Source organism: Ascaphus truei, chromosome 5, assembly GCF_040206685.1.
Source record: "Ascaphus truei isolate aAscTru1 chromosome 5, aAscTru1.hap1, whole genome shotgun sequence".
Classification (NCBI taxonomy): Eukaryota; Metazoa; Chordata; class Amphibia; order Anura; family Ascaphidae; genus Ascaphus; species Ascaphus truei.
The window spans coordinates 316,344-335,924 of NC_134487.1; the positions used below are offsets into that span (position 1 = coordinate 316,344).

The following is a 19,581-nucleotide window of genomic DNA, read 5'->3' on the forward strand; positions in this document are numbered from 1 at the left end:
AACACACTTACTGGGAACGGGGCTAACAAAATAACTCTTCCTTAAAACGACAAGTTCACAAATGACCTCTGTAGGAGCCCTTTCCAATGACCGGGAGGTACTCACGAAAGTCCTGGAACGCAATTCGGCATGCAATCCCAGCCGCGACCGCTACGTCCTCAAGAAGCGGGACTTAGAACATTCCTTCAGTCAAAATCTTTGAAGCCGACTCACGTCGGTTCTTCACAGAGCATCTTTGCATTTGCCGCTGATGGTTTGGCGCTTGGAATCTGAGGTCCTGATTGGCTGCAAGGTTTCTTTTAGGTTTTAGAGTCCCATTCAGAAACCACTACAACCAATCAGCGCGTGGGAATTCTCCTGCCAGCCTATCACCGATTTGTCAATATTCTGCATTGGGTGGGCACCGATTTGGATTCTGCTAAGGCGCATGCACCAACCTGGCCCCTCTGCCTCTTAGCATATCGATCCCACCCGCTGTCCAGGCTCCGCAGAGTCTGGGGATGGGCAAATGGATGCCGGATTGCCCAGGACGGAGGTACTCAGGTGTAACTGCAGTACTCCTCCTGTTCTAACACCTTGGCATCCCTGAGGCTTTCAACTCCGGGTCTCGAGTAGACTCAGTGGCACCAAGCTTGGTAGCCATCTGGTCTCGCGCAACCACGGATTTGGAATCCTACGGCCCCATATACAATGTTACAAGCATCCACATTTATTTAAAAAAAACCTTTAATAAAATTCTCATTGCTTATGTGTCTTTGTGTTTTAACTGGTATAAGTCTTCTGTTCCGGTGTCAGGGATAGAATAAGAATACATGTTCCCTATGTTTACCAGCCTTATCCCTGGCACACTGCAAAACCCTGACAAACTGTATTTACACAATAAAAACCCTCGCAGCTTTTGGACATAGCTGGAGCACCCCCTGAACCCCTATACCAGGTTCAGGGTGACTGGGCATCCCACCTTACGCTAGGGACCCCGTTCTGGGGATACTTTGATCCCCCATGCCTGCTTGACTTTTCCAGTTTGTGCTGAAACAGGGAACCCTGGCGGTGAGTCGCAAGAATGTTTCCAGGGTAGTATTTTGCCGGAGCACTGTGCTTCAATGTGCCCGAGAATCTTACCTGATTCCCGGGTACATCTTTGGGGTATCCCATAACTTGGGAACCCCGCTACATAGCAACAATCTGAAAAAAATATACACACGGGGGCCTGGGGAATGAGATCTACCTTTCCTAGGTGCAGGGACCCATTTCAAATGGGTTTCCCCTGTCCACTTCTCTGCTTCAGGATATCAGAGTGCTGCACACAGCAGACACTCTGACAGGGATCTCCAGCTGGTCACAGTCCAACTCTACACTCCATCCCAGAGGTGGACTTCTGCAAACTCCACACTCCTTCCTAGAGGTGGACTTCTTTCTGATGGATAACTGATTCTCTGATCAGCAGCACCCCTTAAATATCCCTTGGTGGCTATTCTTTAACATACGGCAGCCAGCCAGGAGAAAAAATGCCTGGGGCTCAGACCTGATAACCAATTCATCTGATCCCCTACCTTTGTTCTGATCTATTTCTATGGAGAGCTTCAACTGAGTAAATTACTTAGTCTTCCTAGAAATGACAGTAACAGTGTAAATCTCATTTACTTTCTTGCATGTTAATTCCATCACCACACAATGCCAACTACTGTACCTAAGCTGGGGAGAATTGCTAACACAGGCATAAATACAGACATAGGGTAATTATTGTAGAGGGAGAAAGGGGGTGGCCCGGTATTAAAGGGGTTGCACCCCATATGGCCATCCCCTGACCTCACCAGAGAGACAAGGGGTTAACTGGACTGCGGTCTAGGGATGAGGTTTGCACCTTGTTGTACCTTGAAAATGTATGTTCCCCTGTTTCATTATAAGCATGTATTTTAATGTTTTAAAGTGCATTTCTGTATCTCCAGTTCTGGAGGTCGCAGAGAGTTCATATTTGGCCAATATGTGGAGTCACTGTAGGCATTAAAAATTGGCAAAGGTCGACCCACTGAGCCCACCAGAATGGAACTTATTAATATGTGTAGATATTAAAGTGTATATATATTTTATTTTGGATCTGTTCTGAAAATGCAGACGCCATTTGCTAGGCTAATAAGTCATGAAGGGCAGACGGCTGAGTAGCCTAAGCACGGTGATCAAAAAGTAACTGCCTTGATTGTTACCCAATGTCTAGGGATTAAGTATTAGTCAATCAACAAACTCTACCAGTCTAATTGTTACCTGAGGGCATGGGTTAGTCTGTTAGTCTGTGTCTCCACATTAGAGAGTGGATACAGATAATTGTTCACCAATATGCTGTGTTCAATGATAAGAATAGGGTTGCACAGGTATATAAACTGTCAACCCTACAGTTTTTAGTTGTGCTTCTGATACCATCTTGAATGTCACTGGATTGCTGGAGTTGTGCTTCTGATTCGATCTTGAGTGTCACTGGACTGCTGGAGAATTGCTATTGGATACTTCTCCACTCCCCAACCCTAAGTAAGTGTTATCTTCTTGCCTGTTAATTGTACTATATTGCTGTGTTCACCTTATTTAAGGAATAAATTATATTTTATTATATCTAAGCCTCGTTCAGTTCAACCCAGATATTTGGTGGTCATTATATCTTGTCATAAGCTACCGTGACAATTATGTAAAAGACAGGAGTTAGCATTACACACAGCTAGCCTAAATCACATCACAGAACAATGTTGATTGGGGAAAGGATTGTCACAGGAAAGACAGAATACATGCTTTGAAATGCATTCTTACAGACATGGTGCATTATACATTCCCTGATCTCCCTCTGAAATTAAATTATATTTGGATGAAATAAGCCTTACATAGCTGGCCAAGTTACATGGATTTAGGGGTAAATAGCTGGGATTTCTCTTTATTAAGTCTTCCAGCTTTATTAAGTCCCCCTACCGTCACACTAACTTATAATGTTTTGGTTCCGGCACCTTGACCACTCTCCCATCGAATAACTTGGTCCAGATATAGTATACCTTAGGAGGTCCAGGTCACTGTCTAACCTCTACCATGTCTTTGAAAATACAGGTGCCCACGAGCCAGGTGCTTCAATTACCGAGCGAATCTTGCCATCTTTAATAAACCTATCATCACTCGTTTTGGCTTTAATATTCTCAATGACTGCTAACCTTAACCACTCATGACGATATAGATCAATCTCATCCATTATGGGTTCAGGTACATACGGGAAAAGTGTAACCATGAGATTGGCTGCATCTATGGAAAATAGCATGGTCAGCACAACTTAACCTTTGAATTTTATGTCCATGTCCCTGACCAGGTAATACCCAGAACTGAGGCTTACTTAACTCAACCTCCTAATAAAATATGGAGGGACCCTTGGGGCATCTTCCTCCCAAATTTATTTCACCCATCCTCTTGCGGAGGGCTTCCACTATCTCTTCCTGGGATAGTCACTTCCTTGCTCAAAGAGGGAGGGCCCAGCACAAGCACCACCACTCCGGTCACTCAGGAAGTCAGCAAGAGGAGGGGGAAAACTCCATGGGACAGCCTGTCACTGTCTGTGTCTTACTAGATCTTACATGACAGGCTAGGCAGAGAGCTAGCTGGACCAATCACCGATATATATATATATATATATATATATATATATATATATACACACACATACATAAATATACATACACACACAAACATATATGTATATGCAATATGCTAATGCAAGAAGCCTGACAGATAAAATGGGGGAGCTTGAATTAATAGCTGCAAGGGAGCAGTATGATATCATAGGCATTACTGAAACATGGTGGGATTAAACTCATGACTGGACAGTTAATTTAGAGGGTTATTCCTTTTTTCGGAAGGATCGAACAATGGAGTATGTTTATATGTTAAACCGGATCTAAAACCTTTTATAAGGGATGATGTTTATGAAGGGAATGATGAAAATGTAGAGACTTTGTGGATAGAAATTAGCAGTGGAGGTAAAAGTATAAAGAAAATGTTTGTGGGAATATGCTATAAACTACCAAATATCTGTGAGATTGAGGAAGCTAAAATACTTTTGCAAATGAAGACGGCATCAAAACTGGGTCATGTTTGCTATCCTGTCTCAACTCTGCCCTCTCGCAAGCTAAACAAGCCTACTTTTCTTCACTAATCAACACGCACAAGTCTAACCCACGCCGACTCTTCTTTGTCTTTGACGCTCTACTCAACCCACCCTCAGCTGCCTCTTCCTCCATCTCCGCTCAGGACTTTGCCGACTATTTTAAGGAAAAGTGGAATCCATACGGCAGAACATCCCCTCTGTTTCTTCCTCCCACCCTACACCTCTTCTCAACTCTCCTCCGGCCTTCCTTGACTCCTTTCCACTGTCTCAGAGGAGGATGTGTCACTGTTGATCTCCTCTTCTCCCTCTATTACTTACTCTCTTGACCCCATTCCCTCCCATCTCCTAAAACCTCTAGCTCCTACAATAATCTCTACGCTCACACACATTTTTAACTCCTCCCACTGCTCTGGTACCTTTCCCTCCTCCTTCAAACATGCAACAGTTATACCATTACTCAAAAACAGCAAGCTTGACCCTACCTGTCCTAACTATCTACCTGTCACACTCCTGCCTTTTGCCTCTAAACTCCTTGAACGTCTTGTATTCTCTCGCTTGCTTCATTTTCTCAACACCTATTCTCTCCTAGACCCTCTACAATCTGGCTTCCGCACTGCTCATTCCACGGAAACAGCCCTCACTAAATAACTGATGACCTCCATGCTGCCAAAGACAGAGGTCATTACACTCTGCTCATATTGCTCAACTTCTCTGCAGCATTTGACACCTTGGACCACCCTCTTCTCCTTCAAATTCTCCATACTCTTGGTTTTCGGAACAAAGCTCTATCCTGGATCTCTTCTTACCTCTCCCATCGTACTTTCAGTGTCTCTTCTGCTAACACCACCTCCTCCTCTATTGATCTCTCTGTGGGGGTCCCCCAGGGCTCTGTCCTGGAACCTGTGCTCTTTTCTCTGTACACACTCTCGCTAGGTAACCTAATAACATCTCTTGGGTTTAAATATCACCTCTATGCTGACGACACACAAATTTACTTCTCAACACCTGACCTTACACCTGCTGTACAAACCAAAGTTTCTGAATGTCTCTCTGCCATATCATTCTTGATTGCCCTCCGCCGCCTTAAACTCAACATGGCCAAAAACAGAACTCCTCATACTTCCTCCCAAATCTGGCCCTACTACCTCCTTCCACATTACTGTAGGAAGTACGATTATTCACCCAGTAGCCCAAGCACGCTGCCAAGGGGTCACACTCGACTCCTCTCTCTCATTCTCCCCTCACATTCAAAACGTTTCTAAAACCTGTCTCATTTTCCTCCGCAATATCACTAAGATACGCCCGTTCCTCTGTTGCTCGACTGCTAAAACTCTGACTCAGGCCCTCCTTCTCTCACGGGAGAGACTGTAACCTCCTGCTGTCCGTCCTTCCTGCCTCTCACCTGTCTCCCCTACAATCTATTCTAAACGCTGCTGCCAGAATCGCTCTGCTCTTTCCTAAATCTGTCTCCGCGTCTCCACTCCTGAAATCCCTCTCCTGGCTTCCGATGAAATCCCGCATCTCACACTCAATTCACCTCCTCACTTATAAAGCTTTACATTCTTCTGCCCCCGCCTTACATCTCAGCACTAATTTCTCGCTATGCACCATCCAGACTCTTGCGTTCTTCTCAAGGATGTCTTCTTTCTACCCCCTTTGTATCTAAAGCCCTCTCCCGCCTTAAACCTTTTTCACTAACTGCCCCGCACCTCTGGAATGCCCTTCCCCTCAATACCCGACTAGCACCCTCTCTATCCACCTTTAAGACCCACCTTAAGACACCCTTGCTTAAAAAAGCATATGAATAGTACTGTGAATAATCCTGGACACATGATACATAAAGCTTGGCCCCCTGCAGACGCACTTACCAGAACTCCCTCCTACTGTCTCTGTACGTTCCCCTACCTACCAATTAGATTGTAAGCTCCTCGGAGCAGGGACTCCTCTTCCTTAATGTTACTTTTATGTCTGAAGCACTTATTCCCATGATCTGTTATTTATATTATGTTAATTATATGATGTGTATTATGTTATTTATGTTATTTGTATTACTACTGTGAAGCGCTATGTACATTTATGGCGTTATATAAATAAAGACATACAATACACACACACAGAGGCAGCCACACACAGAGGCAGCCACACACAGCGGCAGACACACACAGAGGCAGACACACACAGAGGCAGACACACACAGAGGCAGCCACACACAGAGGCAGCCACACACAGAGACAGACACACACAGAGAAAGACACACACAGAGAGACAGATACACACAGAGAGACAGACACACACAGAGAGACAGACACACACAGAGAGACAGACACACACAGAGAGACAGACACACACAGAGAGACAGACACACACAGAGAGACAGACACACACAGAGAGACAGACACACACAGAGAGACAGACACACACAGAGAGACAGACACACACAGAGAGACAGACACACACAGAGAGACACATAGACACACAGAGAGACACACAGACACACAGAGAGACACACAGACACACAGAGAGACACACACAGAGAGACACACAGACAGAGACAGACACACAGACAGAGACACACACACAGAGACAGACAAAGAGTGACACACATACACACACACAGACAGACACACACACAGAGACAGACACACACACACACACAGAGACAGACACACACACACACAGAGACAGACACACACACAGAGACAGACACACACAGAGACAGACACACACAGAGACAGACACACACACACACACACACACAGAGAGACAGAGAGACACACACACAGAGACAGACACACACAGAGACAGACACACACAGAGACAGACACACACAGAGACAGACACACACACACACACACACACACAGAGAGACAGAGAGACACACACTCAGAGATAGGCACACACTCAGAGACAGAGCTACAGACACAAAGAGACACACAAACACACACACACAGACAGACACACAGAGGGACAGACGGACACACACACACAGACAGACACACAGAGGGACAGACAGACAACAGACACACACAGAGACAGACACACACAGAGACAGACACACAGAGAGACACACAGGACATACACAGACAGGCAGACACACAGACAGAGACACAGAGACAGAGACACAGAGACAGAGACACAGAGACAGAGACACAGAGACAGGCACACAGAGACAGGCACACAGACACACGGAGACAGACACACAGAGACAGGCACACAGAGACAGGCACACAGAGACAGGCACACAGAGACAGGCACACAGAGACAGGCACACAGACACACGGAGACAGACATACTAATCATTTTGTTATCCATTAGGTATTCCAGAAAATGATCCCTTATTTCTGAATAGTTTGCAAATGCACTCAATCCCATTTATTGATGGTCAGTGACCCATGCTGTAACTCTGCTTATACAACTTTTATACCGAGATCGAGCCATATTACTCTTCTAACTCTGCTGCATGTGGCTTGTTCCAGAATAATCTGCAGACCCAGGGACTTGCTATGAGAGGCAATTAACCCTGAATATTCCCTAAAGGTGGCCATACTACTTGTAACAAGATAACCTGTGTCACCACAAAAGGATGTTGTGGTACTCACCATCGACAGCAAACGTAACTATTTCTCCCTTTATTGGGGTCACATGATGCTCAGTGTTCGCCTCTTCTTTCTCTGACTTAATCTCTAACCTCTCGGGTGCTACCCCTGGAAAACCTGCCAACAAGAAAAGGAAAGTGAGTCATGTAAAGCTGGGAGTGGAAACTCTTCCTGTGACATCACTATACAGAAATACTTTATAATAAGGGGAGGGGAGAAGAAACTCATTTTACTTGATTAAAATAAAAAAAAGTGTGGCATTTTTGGTGCTACGAATGTTCAAACCTCAATAACAATAATAAACAACAGACATATCCCTAACCCATTCCTAGAACATGTATCTTATAATTCTATCCATGTTGTAATGTTTATCCCCCCCAATATGGTAGTATGTATGTGTAGCAGGATATTCCTCCACACCACTAGGGGCGTTTACACAGCTCCTCAGTCTGACTCTGAAGAGGCAAAGAGGACTAAAGAAACTCTATGTCCTTGAACTCTGACACTGAGCAGGAGACGATACACGCACAGTCAGGGCTGCCAGAGAACGCAAGGTGCTAGGACTGTCCCGGGAGCCAGCGAGGCTGCCTGGGAATAGGTTAGTGGTTTCCCCGGAGGGCCCAGTCAGATCCCAGCCACAGTAGTCTGAGTGTTTTAGGGCTGTCCATAAATTAGGGACCCTTCACTGTTGTGATACCAGCAGAGGTGCTGCGGAGCGGGACAGACTTCAGGAAGGAACTCCTCAGGCCTGGAGAACACGTGAGAGGCTGGCGGTGGTAAGGAGCACCGTGGGTCACCATGGATGTCAGTCTCCTAAGAGGGAGGCTACGTTGTTGATTAGCCAAAGGGAAGGTACCCACCGTGCACCAACGACATCAAGGGGGTAGCGCTACCTCACGCACACGACCTATGACCTTGGGCGGACATATACTATGCCGGGGTATTGGGGATAGAGCTGCATATTCTCTGTAAGAGGAGAGGGGAGTGTGTTGGTATAACTGCTGATATTATTGCTGTGTTGGTATTACTACTGTTATTATGCATATGTGTTATGTAGGACCCTGTTGGTAAAGTCTTCCAGTGGTTATTCACGGTATAGATATATAGGTTCCTTTGAGGGGTCATCTCGCCGGTGGCGGGATCCTCACAGGTGAAGGCGCTGCACCTTGCACCCCACGCTCCCTATAAGCGGAGGCTTAGGCCCCCTGTGTCCCCAAACAGGTTAACATCACAGCACCAGTAACAAACATTACCCAACAGATCTCCCTTATGGGGATAGGGGTGTTACAATTGGAGGCGCTGCTGAGATTTAGACTGGGGTGCGCAAAAAGAGAAAAATGTAAAGACATAACCATGTCCTTACTGTCCAGACAGAAGGTCCGTCAGTGGGCCCTGGCAGGCCAGGTACCTCCCCGCGACGTGGATTTGACACGTTCCAAAACTGACCCTCAACCTATGATGTGTGTCTATCCTTGATGCAGTCCCTGGGGGTAACTACAGTCTGGGTTGTGGACCAAGTATCGGGTCAGGACCCCTCCTGGGATACGGTAGTAGTTGTCAGCAGTAATGACAAAGGAAAATGAGGGACGCAAGGCCCTGAACCTCTACAGAGCCCCGGCTGGGGGATGCCCCCTTATATACTCCGAGGCAGAGATCAAGGCGGAGGAAGCTAGTTTGGGGTCCGGACACAGAATTTCCTAGGCGGCTGGCTCCGTTGGCTTTGGGTTGTTTTCGGGAGGCATGGGGCAGCCCCAAACCCAATTGTGGCTCCGGGCCGGCAAGCAGAGGAGGTAGTCCGGTGACAGAACTAGTACTCTCGGAAATACTGCAACAGCTAGCAGAAAACCTTGCTAGCTGTGAGTACCAGTTCTGTCCCAGGCTCAACACTACCACAAACTAAAACCCTTTAATGGGGTACTGCCTACTTTGTTGGGCAAAGTGAAGTTTGGGGAGTGGAAAGATGATACGCTCCAAGTAATAGATGAATGGTTCTGCTCTGAGGCCGTAAAGAACTAGAGGATTGTTGAATGCATACTGCCCACTGCTGCCACCATAGCCAGGATGTACCGCGAGCACCATTCGGAGGCCGACGGCCAAGCCCTGGTCATGACTTTAACCAAGGCTTACAGCACTAAGGATGATGACATTGAACTATTAGCTAAAATCCACGCTCTTAAACGAGGGGGAAGACCTGTCTGTGTTCATCCGACGGTTACAGCTAGCACTCTGGACTCCGATCTCAAAGAAGGTCATTGTGTTATCAGCGGTGGACACATATCGAGCTAAATAGTTGTTGCGGGAATGATTGCCTTCACACCCAATAGTCTTTCTGCTTAGATGCCCCCTTTCTACAGAGAACCCTCCTAGTTTTGAAGAATTAATTAAATCGGGTGCAAGATCGGCCGGTTCCTCGTACTCCTTTTTGGCGTCTCGGAGCCTGGCTCCTTACTTCAGTTTGGCACCGACCCTTCGCTGCAACGAATGTGGGGAAGAGGGTTACGTAAGGAGGAATTATACTCAGAAGGCAATGGCTAAGTTAGCGCCTTTGACTTTTGCTACTCACCCTAAGGATCAGCTGCCCGTCAGTGGGATGAGCCAACACCTACTCCCAGAAAGGAATCCCCATCCGGCCTCTGAAGCAGGGTCGACCCTACGTCACTATTACGGGTACTGAATGAGGGGATCTACGCTTCCGCACTATTGGACACTGGTTCCCAGGTAACCATCGTTTACTGGTCCTTCTATGATTTTCCCCTACAAACACCTGCCTCTGCAATCGGCGGAGAAAATGACACTATGGGGCCTCAGCAGCCAGGACTATCATATAGATGGAGTGATCAAGGTACGAATGGACATACATACACACTGGAGATGAGGATTAAAGAAAATCTTCCCACCACAAGGAGCCCTCAAAAATTGCACTCATGTATGATAGTTAATTGGGGGATAACATTGATCCAGGATATATGTAATCCTATACAGCCAGTCTAATGAGTGGTGAAAACTAAAAAACTAAATCTTTATTAGTTATCTACAAACAAACACAGGGTATGGGATTATATATACACATATATATATATATATATATATATATATAATGGGGAGTACTCATATGTGGGGAAGTTTTCCTTAACCCCACACGGGGTTAATACTCCCTGAGTAAAGAAACTCCAAACACAGTTAATCACAGTACAGGGAGTAGGAGATAGCAGAGAATACCTAAACAATGAAAGATTTCCAAGGGGTTAATACTCCCTGAGTAAAGAAAAGCCAACCATACTTAATCACAGTACAAGGTGCCCCTCCCCATTTTTAGGCATGCTCCACTGCTCCTCACCTCCAGTGTGTATATAGATTCAGTATATTCCCTTATGCACCTTGTCTCTTTACTTATTATATTGATTTACGAGGTGAGCGGTAGGCTCCAATATATAGCTCAACCCCTTATAACGCTGTGCTTGGGGTCCAAAGAATCACATCGCGTTATAAGCGGATCGCGTTAGAAATAATGTACAATTGTATGCATTGTATAATAAAGTATTTAAGATACCAATAATCGTGTTGTAAAGTATTCATAAATACAAAAATTGGGAGCCACGCTTGGATCGCGTTATAAGCGAATTCGCCTTGTAATGGATCGCGTTATAACTTGGTTGAGCTGTATCTGCTATATCAATTACTAAGGAAGGATTTAATCCTTTCTTTCTCTTACCTACCAGTATCACTGACAACACTATTGTGGCCTTATTCAGCTAATAGGATTCCTCTTGAGTCCCAGTCTAGGAACAGTTGGTCCAACACATAGTATTATGGTGGACTTCTTATCTTCCAAAAACGATTTTTGGTACATGGAAGAGCGAAGCTTTCACTGTCTTTTCAGTTGATGGGACCCTCACACCAGAGATACCTACTAATGATATTAAAAGCTTCTTCTCTGATTTGGATAAAAACCTGAAACAACAAACTAAGATATTGTATTGTATTGTATGTCTTTATTTATATAGCGCCATTAATGTACATAGCGCTTCACAGTAGTAATACATGTGGTAATCGAATAAATAACAGATAATATAAATAACAGATCATGGGAATAAGTGCTTTAGACATAAAAGTAACATTAAGGAAGAGGAGTCCCTGCCCCGAGGAGCTTACAGTCTAATTGGTAGGTAGGGAGAACGTACAGAGACAGTAGGAGGGAGTTCTGGTAAGTGCGTCTGCAGGGGGCCAGGCTTTATGTATCATGTTCAGAATGTTCACAGTGCTATTCGTATGCTTCTTTAAGCAAGTGTGTCTTCAGGTGGGTCTTAAAGGTGGATAGAGAGGGTGCTAGTCGGGTACTGAGGGGAAGGGCATTCCAGAGGTGTGGGGCAGTCACAGTGGCAGTGGGAAGTTGAAAGTTTAGAGAATTACATCAAGGCAGATTTAGTGCCAAGGGGCTTGAGAGTTCATCTCGCTCCTTCCCACCAGATCCCAGATGAGACTTTTGTCAAAGACTGGGAGGAAATTCTACTTCAATGTTCATCAAAATTGATGAAATGACTCATTGACTACGGAAGTAGGAAATTAGCAAAAACAAATGAAGAGATTGATAGATTACTTACAGAGGTTGACACATGGAAAGAATATGCTGAATTTACCAGTCTTGAGGAAAAACTTAAGCTCAATATGATAAAAATGACAACAGAGATTAAGGAAAGAAAACAAAAAAAGTTTATTCGTGACAATACAGATTTTAAGGAGGGCAATATCTTTCGCTATAGGAGCAAGAAAAAGAGAGGTAAACCAGAATTGGCCAAACCCGAGTCCTCAACTGACTGGGAACAGTCTACAAGTGAAGGGGAACAAGATGCAGGAAGTAGAAACCCCTCACCTCTCCCTCCAGTAATACCTTTTTTTAGAGGTTCTCAGACACCCCTCAGACCATCTAGGAAAAGGAAGACCAGGTGGGGGAAGGGAAGGCTTTCTAAGGGATCGGGAAGTCTGGGCATATTAGGGCCAAACGAGACCGCGAGGATCCAAAAAGACCAGACAGGAACAACACAAATAATTAACCTCTCTAATAAAGTTCTTAATACCCATCACATTGAGCTCCTATCTAAGATTTTGTCACTCACCTACACATCAACTAGACGTCTTTGAATCCATCAAAGATGTGAATCTCTTTTCCAGAAAGTTATTACTATACAAGTTCTTCCATAGATGACACGAAATAACTACCGTGACACTCCCTTTGAAGAATTTGACTAGAGAGATTTTGAATGTCTAAGAAAATTAAATAGCCTTCTAGGTATACACACAGGCCTTACATCTGCCACATGGGTATGACCCTAAAGGTATACGATCTTCCAGCCATGTTTTTATGTGTGGCTTGTGTTAGTGGCTATGGACAAGCCTGTCTTTGAGGTTCTTCGCCCTCCTACATCGTGTGTGTTGGTCTGAGAACCTGTTTAAATTAATCATCTTGCATCAATAGATGCCAGTGTCTCTTAAAGATGTTTTTGATGGCTGACCATTGATTGTTGAATGTTCCAATGAATCGAATGATGTTGTCACTGTTAGTAAGTTGTCTTTGGCCCTTGGTCAGTAGTTTATGTCTTGGGGTAGATACTGCTCTTTGGTATGCCCTCTTTTCAAGACCCCTACTATATCCCCGGCCCAGAAATCTGTTGGTCATGTCCCTCGACTGTTTCATAAATTCACTAGTGGTGGAGCAATTCCTCCACAGTCATAGGAATTGACCCGTAGGGATATTGGGCGATAGTATGTGTAGGGTTGTGACTTTCTGCTCTAAGTAGACTATTGGTTGCAGTCTTTTTCCTAAAGATGGATGTATTTAGTCTACTATCTTGGCCTTTAGTAATTGTTAAGTCAAGGAAATGCAGAGTATCTTTATTAACCTCATAGGTTATGTTCGTTGAGGTTCAAGATGTTAAGGAATTCGCCCAATAGTTGTTCTGAACCCTTCCACAGGATTATCACATCATCGATAAACCTGGCCCATAATTCAATATGGTCAGTATACATCTCCAGGACATCGCTGAAGACCACCATCTCCTCCCATCAGCCTAGGTATAGATTGGCACAGCTGGTCCCCATAGCAGTGCCCTGGATCTGATGATAGAATATGTTATCGAATAGGAAGTAGTTTTTTTTTTTGTTTTTTTTCAAACGTTTTTCTTAGGCAGGTTTTATGGTTTACATACATTGAAATGCAACGGCAGCCTAATACAAAATGGGGTTTTATTTTTAAGAGGACCAGTGAGAGTAAGGCCAGAAAAAGAGGAAGGGAAAGGAGGTGACGGGGAAGGAGGGGGATCCCCCTTTCCGCTGTCAGGGCTCGTCTGCTCGGGTTGAAGACCGTCTTTTGCATTCAAGGCCAAATTAGGTGAGTTTTATGTGAAGTCATTGGCTAAGCCAAGGCTCCCATATTTTATAAAAGACCTCCGTCGAGCGCTTAAGGAAGGCAGTCAGTCTCTCCATGAGCATAACTTTGTCCACTTCCAGAGGAGAGCTGCGAGCTGGGGAGCTGTCTCCCCTGGCTCCACAGAGCCTTCCCTAAACCTACAAGGAACCACTAACTGGTCCCTTGCTGTCTCTGAAGGGGCTGGTACCCAGGAAAAACGCCTACTATGGTCCAAAGGCAAATTAGCATTTGCCTGAACCATCTCCTGGTACCCTGTCACACAGTCAGAAAAAAGGTCACAATGGGGAACATTGTATACATGGGGACACTTGTCGGGCATGATCTGACTTACTTGCCTGGTCCCTTCAAGGTCCTCCATGCGCATGGGCTCCAAAAGCAGGGGAGCAATGATCTGGGGGGTGGGCTCCAAAAGCTGGGGAGCATAAACTACCTTGGTGGGCATCGGTGCCGACTGCACCTCTGCCTGGGCAACTGCCCAACAGTGGCTCTCTGTGACTGCGGTCACAAGAGCATCCTCTTTATGTACTATCACCGGTCTCCCTAACCATGGGAACCGGTGCCCTGGCCAGACCCCATCAGGCTGCCCAGGGAGTACCTTGTTGCAGGGGACCCCTGGGCCAATCGCCTGCCAATTGCCTGGGACCCCTGGATGAAAAAACAAATCTTTGTGGACAGGTTGGTCCTCCTGCCTGATGGCTGCTGCCCGTCTGGAAGCTCCTGTTACGCTGTGCTCACCACAAACTAGACGAGACCTCTGTGCTGAGATGGGAATAGGCAAATACCAGCCACAGACAGGGGGACCCCGTCCGGAATGTAGGATGGTCTTGCAGGCCGAGTCTAGGGCAGGAGAGATCAGAATAAACGTATACTTGCCGGGTCCAATGCAGGAGAGGTCCTATTGCCAAGGTCAGGACTGGAGAAGAGCGGATCATCGGAGTTCAAAGCCAGGGTCAGAATTGGAGGGATGCAGGTCGTCAAAGTTCAAAGCCAGGGTCAGGGTAGGAGAGGTGCGGAGAGCCAGGTGAAGTAGAGATCAGTATTCCAGATAGCGAATGGTCCAAGGGCAGGCTGGGTCGGTACACGGGAGATCAGAACTAGGAACAAGGTAACAGGACAGGAACGAGGCAGGTTAAGCAGAGGCAAACACAGGTAACATGAGTCTATGCTCAGCCAAAGTGCCAGTGGCACAGCTGAGCATAAGTAGAAAGCACTGACCAATCTCCCAGGGGGTGGAGCGGAGGCGTGACCTTTGCAGAGTCCATTGATAGGCTGGATGGGAATAGTTCGCGAAGAATGAAGAGAGTTGCGTAGACTCATTCCGCAGGGAATTATGGGCAAATTCTGCCCAGGGGAGAAGGTCCGTCCAATCGTCTTGAGTCTGAGAGACAAAGCAGCGCAGATACTGTTCTAGGGACTGGTTGGTCCTCTCCGTTTGCCCATTAGACTGAGGGTGGTACCCAGATGAGAAGTGCAGGGATATGCCAAGTTTTTTAGAGAAGGCCCACCAGAATCTCGAGACAAACTGAGAACCCGTCAGAGACAATGGTCAAGGGAATTCCGTGGAGACGGAAGATCTCCCTGGTGAAAATGTCCGCCAAAGTAGGAGAATTGGGGAGACCCTTGAGTAGGACGAAGTGTGCCTGCTTAGAGAAGCGGTCAATAATTACCAAGATAGTGTTCATGCCTTTTGAGACAGGGAGCTCCACAATAAAGTCCATCGATAAATGGTTCCAGGGGCAGTCAGGAATGGGGAGTGGATGCAGAAGTCCCTGAGGTCTACTGCTGGGAACCTTACTTCGGGCGCATGTGGTGCAAGCTTTGACGAACTCGCATGTTGGGCCACCAAAAAGTCTGTTCAATGAGGTCCGTAGTTCTTTTGGTGCCCGGATGACCCGCAGTTTTAGACGAGTGACCCCATTCCAGAATCTTCCTGCGGTGAATGGGTGTAGCAAAAAGACAACCGTCCGGGACCTCCAGACCCTCCGGAATGTTGGACTGGTCCATGAGAATTTTGTCCAGTACATCGAAATTATTGGCAGATATGATGTACTTGGAAGGGAGTATGGTCCTCTGGCCTCGGTTTTGTCCTCACTTGGGAATTGACGAGAAAGGGCGTCTGCTTTTAAGTTCTTGGACACACGAATAAAAGAAATAATGTAATTAAAGCGGGAAAATTAAAGAGATCATCGGGCCTGACGAGCTCCCAGACGATGAGCGCTATCCAAATACATGAGGTTTTTGTGGTCTGTTAGAATAGTGCTTGGGCTCTCCGTACCTTCCAACAGATGCCTCCATTCCTCCAATGCGAGCTTGATGGCTAGTAATTCTCTGTTGCCCACGTCATAATTCTGTTATGCTGGAGAATTTTTTTTGACAAAAATGCACAGGGATGCAAATTGGCTGAAGGAGACTTTGTGACAAGATGGCGCCGGCTCCGGTGTCCGATGCGTCCACCTCCAGTGTAAACGGAAGTTTAGGGTTGGGATGAATCAGGACCGGTGCTGAAACAAAAGGATTTCTTCAGTAAGTCAAAGGCTTGAACAGCTGCAGGGGGCCAAGACGTGACATCGACTCCTTTCTTAGTGAGAGCAGTGATTGTAGCGACAATGGACGAGAAGTTGCGGATACATCTTCTGTAGTAGTTAGCAAAACCAAGAAACCTTTGAATGCACTTGAGGGAGGTGGGAAGCGGCCAGTCCAAGATGGACTTCAGTTTGGAGGATCCATGGCAAACCCGGAATCCGAGATCATGTAACCCAAGAACGTGGTAGTGGATTGATGAAAGTGACATTTCTCCAATTTAGCATAGAGGTGGTTCTGACAAAGGCGTAGTAGTACCTACTTGACTTGTTCAATGTGTTCAGGAAGGTTTTTTGAGAAAATTTAAATATCGTCGAGATAAACAATGAAAAATACATTGAGAAGATCCCTGAATATTTAGTTTACGAAATCCTGGAAGACCGCAGGGGCGTTACATAAGCCGAACGGCATAACTAGGTATTCATAGTGACCGTCTCTGGTATTGAAGGCCGTCTTCCATTCGTCGCCTTGTCGAATTCTTACCAGGTTATATGCGCACGTAGATCCAATTTGGAAAAGATGGTTGCTCCTTGGAGACGATCGAACAATTCGGATATTAAGGGTAAGGGATATCGTTTTTTAATCGTAATCTTTAACCCTCTGTAGTCGATGAATGGACGAAGGGTACCGTCCTTTTTCTTGACGAAGAAGAACCCTGCCCCAGCCGGAGAAGATTTCCTGATAAACCCTTTCTTGAGATTCTCTCGAATGTAATCCGACATGGCTTTAGTCTCCGGAAGGGAAAGGGGGTATGATCGCCCTCTAGGAAGAACGGACCCAGGCAAGAGATCTATAGGGCAATCAAAAGGTCGGTGAGGAGGAAGGATCTCTGACTTGATTTTATCGAAGACATCTTTGAAGGTCGAATAACAGCTTGGTAAGGTGTTCAGTACCTCCTTGGGATTCCTCAGACTGCAGATAGTTTGCCATGGTACTTCGCAGGTCGTGGAGCACTACTGATTCCAAGACATGGGTTCTGGTTTGACCCAATCGATATGTGGATTATGGCGTCGAAGTCATGGAAGGCACAAAATGATCTCGGCTGATGGAGAGTGGATGACATCCAGGGAGATCTTCTCTCTGTGGGTCTGCTCAACCAGGAGGGACAGCTCAATGGTTTGTAGAACGATGAATGCTGGCTGCAGAGGACGTCCGTCAATGGCCTCAAGTCCCACCGGGGTCCTCTTCCTCTCCAGCGGGATGTTATTCCTCCTAGCGAACTCTTGATCAATAAAGTTCCCTCCGGAACCGGAGTCGATAAATGCTGAGGCAGCAGCCGAGACCCCTGGGGCCAAAAGCGATACTGGAATCAAAATTCTGCTAGGTAAAGGTTCCTTGGTGGTAGAGGATTCAGAGAGCGTTCCCACAGAGACTCCTCTGGGCCTCAATGGGAGTTGGCGTTTCCCGACTTGGATCCGGGCTTGAGGGGGCAGTGTGGAAAAAAATTACCAGGATTACCACAGTACAAGCAGAGTCCGGAAGATCGGAGACACTGTTTCTCAGAAGGGGACAGCCTGTTGACACCTAGTTGTATGGGCTCCAGGCGTCAGCAGCAGAGGCCTCTGGAAAGGAGGAATGAACAAGAGAAGTCCTGGGGTTTACCTGACAGTGAGAAGAATGCTCGGACCTACTCTTGTAGTCGTTGATCCACTCGAATGCAGATCACAATGAGTTCCTCCAAATCAATTGGACGCTCTTGTGCGGCAAGTTCATCCTTCAACTGTTCAGAAAGGCCTTGCCAAAAGACAGAAGAGAGAGCCTCGTCGTTCCACCCCGTCTCAGAAGCGACTGTCCAGAATTCCAAGGCATACCTGTCCACTGGACGATTTTCCTGTGACATGTGGAGAAGGGAGGAAGCCGCAGTAATTTTACGACCCGGGGTGTTGAAGATACGTCTGAACTCCTTTGTGAACTGCCCAATGTCCTGTGTGAGGTCACTTCTCTGCTCCCAGATGGGAGAGGCCCAGGCCAATGCGTACCCTGTGAGCAATGAGACTAGATAGGCTACTTTGGATCTAGACGTAGGGAACCGGTAGGGAGTCATTTCGAACTGTATAAAGCACTGGTTGAAGAATCCACGATATTCTAAGGGATCTCCGGAGTACCGGTTGGGAGTGAGAAGTCGTGGATCGGACAGACAGGGGTTAACCGGAGGAGTAGGCAGAGGTGGAAGAAATGTGGGTAAATTAACCTGTTGTACTTGGACTGAGAGGGCCTGGAGGTTTTTCTGTAATGAGTCCATGCGACGATCAGACTTCTAGGTATTTCTCGAGCTTGGAGAACATAGCAGCATGAGATGCCACTACATCTCCCACCCCAGCGGGGTCTATATTTGTGGGGCTGAGCATAATGTTACGCTGTGCTCACCACAAACTAGACGAGACCCCTGTGCTGAGATGGGAATAGGCAAACACCAGCCACAGACACGGGGACCCCGTCCAGAATGTAGGATGGTCTTGCAGGCCGAGTCTAGGACAGGAGAGATCAGAATAAACGTGTACTTGCCGGGTCCGATGCAGGAGAGGTCCAGAGCATGGAAGGTACTATTGCCAAGGTCAGGACTGGAGAAGAGCGGATCGTCGGAGTTCAAAGCCAGGGTCAGAATTGGAGAGATGCGGGTCGTCAAAGTTCAAAGCCAGGGTCAGGGTAGGAGAGGTGCGGGCCAGGTGAAGCCGAGATCAGTATTCCAGAGAGTGAAGGGTCCAAGGGCAGGCTGGGTCGGTACACGGGAGATCAGAACTAGGAACAAGGTAACAGGACAGGAACGAGGCAGGTTAAGCAGAGGCAAAACACAGGTAACGTGAGTCTATGCTCAGCCAAAGTGCCAGTGGCACAGCTGAGCATAAGTAGCA

General features: G+C 46.5%; 1 protein-coding gene across 1 annotated transcript in view; it reads right to left on the reverse strand.

Moving 5' to 3' along the window:
- Positions 1–19,581, reverse strand: part of LOC142494774 (uncharacterized) — a 47,401-nt gene that overhangs the window by 12,992 nt on the left and 14,828 nt on the right. Inside the window, exon 4 of the mRNA XM_075599214.1 lies at positions 7,729–7,842. Coding sequence (XP_075455329.1) covers positions 7,729–7,842 — 114 coding nt within the window. The remainder of the gene's footprint in view (positions 1–7,728; positions 7,843–19,581) is intronic.